The sequence below is a fragment of the Ichthyophthirius multifiliis genome (assembly GCF_000220395.1).
Source record: "Ichthyophthirius multifiliis unplaced genomic scaffold scaff_1120509251258, whole genome shotgun sequence".
NCBI lineage: Eukaryota > Ciliophora > Oligohymenophorea > Hymenostomatida > Ichthyophthirius > Ichthyophthirius multifiliis.
Genome location: NW_004086050.1, coordinates 40400 through 50478, shown reverse-complemented (window position 1 = coordinate 50478; position 10079 = coordinate 40400). Strand labels below are relative to the sequence as shown.

Below are 10079 nucleotides of genomic sequence, written 5' to 3'. Positions count from 1 at the left end.
TTTATATATATTTTTTATTTTAGTTTTAAAAGATTTTAATTTATTTTCTTATTTCCTTTTTTTTCTTAATTCTTAATAAATTTAAAAAAGCAAGATAAATATTTAACTAAAGGCAATATATTAATTATAAAGAATATATATAATAAAGAAAAAAAAATATGTATAAATATATATATATATATATAAATATATATATATATATATATATATATTATTCATTATTTTAAAATTTATATAATTGCCTAAACCTTTTTCAAACTCTCTTTACTTTCTTCATCATTATATCTTTCCAATATCTCTTCTGCTTATCCTAAATATTTTTGAGCTTATTTTAAATTTCCCATTAAAAATTATGCTTTTCCCATAATAAAAAGTTAATCCCCCATATTAGGGCTATTAGGATTATTAATTTTAGTAAAATCAAACGCATCTTTTGCTAATTAAAATGCTTATTCAATATTTTCTTTTTTTTCTAATAAAATATAACTTAATTAACATTCTAGAATATATTTAAAAGGATTGTTTTGATATTTTTAGCAAATTTCAATCCCTTTTGAAATCTATTCTTACGCTTTTTCAAAATTTTACATTTTTATTAATAAATAACCTTTCTAAGCAATACATTCGACTATTAAATTTATATTTTTACTCAATTATTATACTTAATCTAAAATTTATATACTTTTTTCAAATCTTTTTAATTTCTATAAAGCTTAAGTTTCCACTCTAAGTATCGAAATAAGTACTTATTGTTCTAAACTTTCATTATTTTATTCAAAAATACCTCTCGATCTTTCACAAAGTTTCAAAGATTCCTCATACTAGCCCTTATTAATGAATATAATAGCTAAATTTATATACGTACTAACCAAATAAGGACTACTAATGCCAAATTCTTGGCCATAAACAGCCAAAACTTCTTCAAAATCTTATTAAGATTCATCCAAAAGTCCTTTTTATAATTTTATATTTGCTAGATTTTCACATGCGAATGCATATTGAATTTTTTATTTTGGTTTTTGAATATCTTTTAAAGGAATATTCTTTTTAACTTTCTCGAAATATTTTTCAGCTTTTTCAACATCATTTTTCTATTAGGAAATTTCCGCAATACTAATTAATAAATCCTATATAACTTCTTACTTATCTGTATATTTTTCAATATTTTCCTATGTTTTATTATACACTTATTCATATAAATCTTCCGCTTTTTAAATATTTCCCTCTTATTTGTACAAATCAGCCGTTTCTATATACAATTAAAACCAAATTTCCTCATTTTTTACATTTTTGGATTATTCTAATGCATCCTAATATATTTTTAAAGCTTATTATCTTTAATTACTTTGCTAAAGTAACGACGCAAGATGTCTCTGATCTTAAATTAATTAAATAGGAGAATTATTTAGCTTCTTCTATAAAACTATTTATTGATTTAGTATTTATATTTATTATTATTTATCATTATTATTTAATGCTTTTTAAAGTTTTTAACGAAGAACAGTTAATTCTTATTGTTATTATGAGAAATAAAATAAAAAAGTTTTTTTTATTAAAAAGGAAATTTATTTAATTTTTTTAATAAAAACATTTTTTTTTTTTCTCTTATATATTATACTCATATAAATAAAAGATTTATTTTTTTCAAACACATTTTAATAATATATTTTCTTTATTTTTTTATAAAAAAGAGATTTTTTGAATAATAATAGGATTATTTTCTTCCAAAAAAAAACAGGAAAATTCCTATTAATCATTTTTTTTTAAAAAAATAGGCTTTTTTAAATCACAAAAAGCCTTCTAAAAAACCTCGACTAAATTATTGCTCTTTTTTTACAAAATATCCCTTCTTTTCACATAAAAATTATTTTCATCGAAAAATATTTATTATTCATTATTTTCTTATTAATCTTCTTAATTTTAATCAAACCCATCAATTTTAAGCTCTAGGCAATAATTTTAGACTGTATTTAAACTTTAACATAAACAAAACATCTTCCCGCTAAAAAAATCAAATTAAATATATACAAATTTCGGTTATTTAATCTTCAATAAGCCCATATTAATATTAAAATCAAACCAAAATCCGCCCAAAATATCATATTTAGAGAATTCTGCATTATCATTAACAAAAAAAGGGAATCCGCAAATATAAATGCTTTTATTTTATAAACAAGAGCATCCTGTAATTAAATTCTTTTTAAAGCTTTTATTAATATTTTTCATAGAATATATTTTTTATTCCCGAATCTCGAATTTCTCACAAGAATATAAAATCTCTCCATAGTCACCTAAACCGCCAATTATATACACAAAATTTTCTATTTAAAAAACTAAACTTTAATTTCTGCTATAATTTAATCTCCCACAGACCTTATATTTTTTCCTTTCCCAATCTAAAATATATATTTAAGGATCCAATATACTATAAGAATTTTTTTTTCCACTTATAAGAAGCATTTTTTCACTATTTTAAAGTTGGATTTAGCTATAATTTATATTTGGAAAATCTAATTGGTGTATTTGGAATGTATAATAATCTAAATTTATAATATAGAGAAGATTTTCCGGAGATTTTATGTACATCGTGTTGTATATTTTACATACTTCTTAAGTTTATTAAACAGATGAAGAAACCTTTTTTTCATTTAAATTTTTTTAAAACTGTTAAAACTGTTTTTCAAAAAAAATGTCATTAATTTCATTATTTTCATTATAAAGTATTTCCTTTAAACTATTAGTTGTTTTTAAAAAATCTTCTTCTTAATTTTTTCTATAAAAATTATATTTTCTATCTAAATATTCATCGAATGTTTCCTTTATTTAATTTTAAGGAATTCCAATATTTTTATTGTTGTATTTAGAACCGTTAAAAAGTGTATTATATATTAATTATTAATGAATTCCGATATTTTATGTATCTATATTGTTATAAAAAGGATATTTTTGGCTGTTATTTAAGTTTCAGTTTCTCATAAAATGAGAAAGTGAATCAAATTTTTCAAGATTTTCAAGATTTTATGTTTATTTATAATTCATTTTTTATTTTTTATATTATATAATTAAATTTTTTTATACATATCTATAAAATTATTATTATTTTTGTATAATAAAAAAAAAGACTATTAATTTTTTTATCACCTTATTTTTTTTACTAAGTTTTTTATTTTTTAAAAATAATCGAATAATAAAAATTTTTTTAATTTATTTTTTTAAAAAAATGTAATAATAAAAAAGATAAATTAAAAAAAATCAATTTTTAATAAATCAATGTATTTTAGACTTTAAAAAAATATTTTTTTATTAAATACAATCATAAATAAAACATTTTAAACTGTAATCATTATCAGAATAATAAATATATATTAAATTTATTCATTTAATTGTTATTTATTTTTATATATAATATTCTGAAATTTTAACAGATAGATATTTCAAAAAGTTAATATTCATATACAAAAAATATAAAAATTCTATACAATCTAATTATATGTTTTATTTCTTAATAAAAAGGATAGATATAAATATAATTAAAAATTAAAAAATTAATAACTATATTAAATATAAAAACTTCAAAAAGTTTAATATTTCCATTTAAATTAACACAATAATAGATTTAAAATTAAATTATAAATATAATACTTTATTTTGTATAAAACATATAAAAAATAATTAAAATATCTTAATTATATTCAATTATAATTTTAAAAAATGATTAAATAATTTGAAACTTTTTAAGAAACAAATTAAGAAGAAAAAATTTCTTATTATAATAATAAATATATAAATTTTACAATAATATTTAAAGATTAAAATATTGAATATGATTATTAAAATAATAAAAAATTTTCTATTTATGAATATTATATAGAATAATATTCTATTTGTATGTTATAAATATTCTCTAATCAAAAATTAAATCATATTACAAATTATGTAAATAAATTTAATTTTTTTTAAAAAAAATAAATAAATTATATAATGTTATTTTAAATTAATTTAAAATCTTTTAAGATAATTATTTAATTATTATTATGTAAAAAATACTTTATTAATTAAAAATATTAGATATAAGGTTAATTTTAATTTAGATAAATATAATCTATTTTATATATTACATGTATAAATTATATAATAATTAATATAGTAAAATTAAATAAAATTTATTTTTATTTATTAATTATAAAAGATATATTTATTTTCTTTTTAAAATATAATAATATATATATAAATAAAATTATATATATATATATTATAATATAATATATTTATAAATATATATTATATAATATTTATATTTATATATATAATTTCTGTTTTATATAATAGTAAACATCTATTTATATATTTAATTTTTATTTTATTTATCAAAAATAAATATTTTTATATTTATCATATTATTTTTTTATTTATATACATTTTTATATAGCATTCGTTAATACTTATAAAAACTTATTTATTTTTATTATATTTTTACCATGTTTATTTTATAAATTATTTTTAATTTTTATCTTAAAAAATATTTTATTTTATAAAATGTTATATTTTATAATATATTTACTTTCAATTTTATCATTTTTTTTAAATACATATATCATTTTTAATTAGATTATATATTTTATTTTTTTTAATTTTAACTTTTAAATTTTTTTAAATTAAATAATACATTCATTTTAATAAAACAAAAAAAATTATATAATTAAATAGTAACTAAAAAAAAATGGGTGTGCCAGGTTATTTTGGTTGGATATGTAGAAGATATCCTTTTTGTATTCGTAAAATATATTAAAGTGGAAAGAAAAAATATGTAGATTGCCTTTATATAGATGTAAATAGTTTCTGTTATTAGTACATAAAAGATGATTTAAACTAGTATTTATTAAATCCATAGTCTCTAGATTAAATATATTAAAACATTCTCACACATATTGAGTCAATAATACAATTAATAGAGCCATAATCATAAGTTTATTTAATGATGGGTACAATATATATATTAATTCTTGTCATGGACTTTTTTTATTTTTTCTTTAAATTTTTTTAAAAATCAATCAAAGTTATAAAAGGCCTAAATCCATTTTTACTCGCCTTTTTTTGTTTGTTTATTGATTATGTTTTTTAAAAAAAATTATAAAAAAATAATGTTAAAAATCTTCATTAATATATGTATTTATTTAAATTTTATTTTATTTTATATAATAAAATATAACATAGATGGAACATGTCCTCGTGCAAAAATGAATTAATAAAGATAAAGAAGATTTCATGCCTAAAAAAATCTAAACCAAACTAAAGAAGACTTTAAAAATTAAGGGATATAAATAAAAGAATAAACAGTTCCAAGTAATTCTGTTTCACCTGGTACTCCTTTCATGTTTGAATTAAATAAAAGAATAAGAGAACATTTTGAAAAAAAAATACAAGAAGAATAACCTTTAAATGAAAAAACAGATTTTACATACAAAAGGCTTCATATTATAATCAGTGATAGTAATTGCTAAGGCGAAGGAGAACATAAAATACTAGAAGTTATTAGAAAGCATAAAAATTTTAAATTAACTCATTGTATTGTTAGTCCTGATGCTGATCTTATTTTACTCTCTTTATCTGCTATAGGTAGAAAAATATTGATTTTGAGAGAATAAAGACCTAATTATAAAAATAAACATAAAGAAGAAAATAAGCATTAAGAATAAGATAATAAATAAAAAGAAAAAAATAACATAGAAGAAGAAGAAAAAAAAGTTGAAGATAATAATAAAGAAAAATAATCCAATTATTAAAGAAGACATAAAAATAATCACGAAACAAAATATGATAATACAGATAATAATAGGCATCTAACAAACTAAGAAACAAATAATGAAAAAAATTAAGAAAATAAAGATAATAGCGGCGATGAAAATAAATATAACTTAAAATATGAAATAATAGACATTAATTGTTTAAAAAGATCACTTTTGAAAAAATATAAAGAAACTTTTGAAAGAAATGAAATAATTAATTTAATGTATAACCCAATGAAAATTCTAGACGACATTGTATTTTTAAGTTTGTTTGCAGGAAATGACTTTTTACCCAAGTAAAATTACATATATATAAAAAAAACATTCTATAAAGAATAACATATTTTAGATAAACTCTTATGTCTTCATAAGGATTATTTAAAAACAGCCCAAAACTATTTAAGTGAAAGAGGAATTATTTAATTTTCTAATATTTTAAATTTCTTTTAAATAGTGGCTAATCTTGAGCCTCAATTTGAATTAAAAAACGACTTTTTAAAATAAGAAAATCTTCTTATAGAAAAAAATAAGTTGATTAAAATAATATTATCGATATATAGTTTCCTGAAGACCAACTTAAATTATTATAATAACTGTCTATACATGAAGAAAAGATAATAAATAACCCAAGTGATTCAGAAGAATAGGAAAAAAACATAAACTAATAGTCACTTCCTATCTAAGTTCTATAAGTCTAATAAGAAATAGAATAAGAAAAAAATGAATAAAAAATAGATGAAAAATAACGAAAAGATTATTTGTAAGAAAAGCTAAAAGTAAATTCATAAAAAGAACTCGATTTTTTAATTGAAAAATATTTGGAAGGTTTCTAATTTACATTAGTTTATTATTTCTAAGGAATACGAAAATCTTCCTGGACTTATTATTATCCTAATTATTATGCACCTTTTGTTTAAGATATAGTAAATTATTTATAAAGAAATCCATATTTTATTGCATTTTTTGAAAAAACGGAAAGCTTTACCCCTTTTAAATAATTGCTATGTATTTTACATCCAGAAAATGTAAATTTACTCCCATAGTCTTTCTAAAATTCCTTCTAAAAGTACATAAAGCCTTTTTGTCCTGACGTTATTGAAATAGATGAATATGAAGCTACTATGGAACATTAATAAATTATCAAATTGCCTTTTATTGAATATGAAAGTATTAGTAAAGCCTATGAAGAGGGAATTAACTAAATTTTATGTTAGAAAGATTTGGAAAGAAACTAACTTTCGAATGATATTTGTTTCAAAATGAATAATGGTGTTCTTTAAAAAATTGAATTTAGATATTATGATGAATATTTACCAGATTTTTTACTGGATATTTAAGTTAATGAAGAAAGGAAATTCGGAGGATAAAATAATTTGGTGTAAAGATAGAGAGAAATCTGAAAATATTAAAAGTATTTAAAATTAAGAAGTAAATTTAATAGATTAATAATATTTTGATAAAAATGTATATTATCATCCCCTTTTATTTTTTATAATTTTTTTACATTTTCATATTGTTATAATTTTTATTTAATGAACATTATTTAAACAAAAAAGAAGAGAAAGACTTAAATATTAAAAAATACTTTAAAAATTTAAAAATAAACAATTAAATTAATAAAAACTAAAAAAATAATCATAAATAAATATACACAATTTCACAAAATAGTAAATTTTAATTACTAAAAATAAACAACAACAAAAATAATATTCAAATAAATTAATACCAAAAGTAATCATAAATCTAATTTAAATCATTTATATTTTAAACTTTATTATAAAATTATTTAACGATAAAAAAGTATTATATTTTATAATTAAATTTTGAATATATACAGTCGATTTTACTCCACAATATGTAAAAGATCATATATTAATTATGATGGAAACCTTAAAAAATTAAAAACAAAAAATATTACATGCCAATATTATAGAGAAGTAAATCTTCCAAAAAGAAATTTAAATTATACTAAAATTCTTTATTTTATATTTTTTTAATAGTAATAAATTCTTCGTTTTTCAAGTTTTATTTTTTCAAATTCTTAATTTTAAGTATATAATCATTGTTTTATTTATAAAAGTATATTTATACTGGCTGCTTATAATTAGACTAAAAAATAATTAAATAATTTTAAGGAATAAAAAGATACATAAAAATCATATATATATATATATATATATATATATATATATATATATATATATATATATATATATATATATATATATATATGTATATCATAAATTTTTTTAAATGGCTAAAGGATTTTATATGAAAACTTTTTTTTACAGAAATTATATATATATTTTTATCATAACCAGTAGGCACTATAATTTGTCAATTTTTTTTCAAATTTTTTACAGTTGTTCGTTACTTTGAAATTTTAGCTTTTTATTTTTTAAAAAATTCTATATATATTACTGATAATATTTCCCAAATATACTTTACATTAATCTTTTTTCCCTTATAAAATATCCATTATTTTAAAAACAAGAATTTTAAAAACCTGAAATTATTATTTATCAATTTACATTAATTATATTTCATAAGTGACCTCATATTCATAATTAAAAACTTTCCTTTTATAAATAAAAACCTCAGCGGAGCTTATTAAAATTTCTAAGGAGGTTATATAAACCCTAAATTTAAAAAATAGTAATTTACATCATATATAAAGGATTATTTATTTTCTTCTTTTAATATTTCGGATTATGTAATTTAATTATATATTAATATAATTAAATTCCTTTTATTAAATTTAGTTGTGTATCAGGAAAAATATACATATCTTATCATCATTAAGTCTAGTTTTTTAATGAAATAAGTTGACTATTTTAATTAATAAATATATAAAAATATTAAATGAAATTATTATTTTTGTATTGTTGATATTATATATTTTGTTTCGAAGCTATTATATAATTTTATAAAAATAGAATTACTTATCTATATTGAAATGAAAATATAAATTTTAATTCTGCAAATTATTAGAGAATATGAAGTTTAGTTAAATTTTTTAATATAAAAAATCAAAAATAAATTATTTTTTATAATATAAGGAATAAGAGTAAAGATATATATATATATATATATGTATATATATATATATATAAATATATTTTATTAAGCATATAAATTAATATATTTTAAATTATAATTTATAAAATTAAAATAATAAATTTACATATATATATATATATAATAAATATTCAAATATTAATTTATGTGTTTTTTATTATAAAACTCATAATATAAGAGTTTTCAATTATAGAATCTACCATTAATAAAGATAATAATAATTTAGATTAGATAATTTTATTTTTAAATTTATTAATAAGGAAATATCCTCCTATTCCCAAAATAATTACCGTAGAACAAGTTGCATATATAAATAAAATTAAATTAACTGCTTATATTTAATTGAATAAATCTTAAGAATTTTATATATTGAATTATATTAACATAATAATTATGTTTTTATATATAAGATAACTTTAAAGTAATTATTATAAATTATATTTTTTGTCCCATTATCTAAATTCAGTAACAAAATTTTCTACATTATTATATTCTATAAATTACTGTGAATCATTAAATAATGTAAAATAAAATTTTAAACTAAATATAATTCCATTATTAAAGATTCCATTATAAGATTAAATACATTAATCTGAAGTAAAATCAAAATAATATTAATAATCCTATTACTAGAATTTACTTATATTTCCGAATATTGCATTACAAGCATCTTTATTAAGTGCTTATGAAAAAACACTTTAAAAAACTTCAAAATTAAATCTATCAGAATTAATTTATTCATCAATTTAATAAAATCTCTTAAGAATAATGTCATTTTAAATTTACATTTACTAAGATTGATTTTTATTTTAAAATAAAAATTTATAAGCAAAACATTGTTATTTAAAAAAAAAAATTATTAAATATAAAAATAAATAAATATAAGAATAAATAAAGAATAAAAAATAGTAAAAGAGAAATTTTTTTTTTTTTAATAAAATATTTTTATATTTTTTTAAAAATAAAAAAAAAAGAAAATAAATAAAATTATATATATTATATATATATATATATATATATATATATATATATATATTATACATTATTTTTATATATGTAAATTTTTATATTTATATATAATAAATTTAATTATTTTTATTTTTATATAAATCTTTTACTTTATATAAATTCTTAAAATCTTCCATATTATAAATTGATTTTTTTGGCATTACTTTTGAATTTATAAGCATTAATAATAAGCTTAAATTAGTATTC

General features: G+C 16.5%; 1 protein-coding gene across 1 annotated transcript, besides 18 other annotated features; it reads left to right on the top strand. All coding sequences in view use genetic code 6, as the record gives it.

The window, feature by feature from the left end:
• Nucleotides 1-156: 156 nt before the first annotated feature.
• Nucleotides 157-212: a microsatellite.
• Nucleotides 213-1439: 1227 nt separating this feature from the next.
• Nucleotides 1440-1472: a microsatellite.
• A 2739-nt stretch (nucleotides 1473-4211) lies between these two features.
• Nucleotides 4212-4309: a microsatellite.
• Nucleotides 4220-4308: a microsatellite.
• Nucleotides 4278-4368: a microsatellite.
• Nucleotides 4282-4328: a microsatellite.
• Nucleotides 4369-4467: 99 nt separating the features above from the next.
• Nucleotides 4468-4526: a microsatellite.
• Nucleotides 4506-4559: a microsatellite.
• A 161-nt stretch (nucleotides 4560-4720) lies between these two features.
• Nucleotides 4721-7049, top strand: IMG5_170600 (hypothetical protein; the record flags this gene model as incomplete). The annotated part of the gene is made up of 2 exons (XM_004029864.1): nucleotides 4721-4982; nucleotides 5215-7049. The coding sequence occupies 2 exons, from the start codon at nucleotides 4721-4723 to the stop codon at nucleotides 7047-7049; spliced, it is 2097 nt and encodes a 698-aa protein (XP_004029912.1).
• Nucleotides 5658-5732: a microsatellite.
• Nucleotides 5671-5740: a microsatellite.
• Nucleotides 5950-5993: a microsatellite.
• An 895-nt stretch (nucleotides 7050-7944) lies between the features above and the next one.
• Nucleotides 7945-8024: a microsatellite.
• An 835-nt stretch (nucleotides 8025-8859) lies between these two features.
• Nucleotides 8860-8905: a microsatellite.
• Nucleotides 8906-9715: 810 nt separating this feature from the next.
• Nucleotides 9716-9749: a microsatellite.
• Nucleotides 9725-9760: a microsatellite.
• Nucleotides 9739-9767: a microsatellite.
• Nucleotides 9768-9852: 85 nt separating this feature from the next.
• Nucleotides 9853-9904: a microsatellite.
• Nucleotides 9905-9957: 53 nt separating this feature from the next.
• Nucleotides 9958-9993: a microsatellite.
• Between the last annotated feature and the right edge of the window lie 86 nt (nucleotides 9994-10079).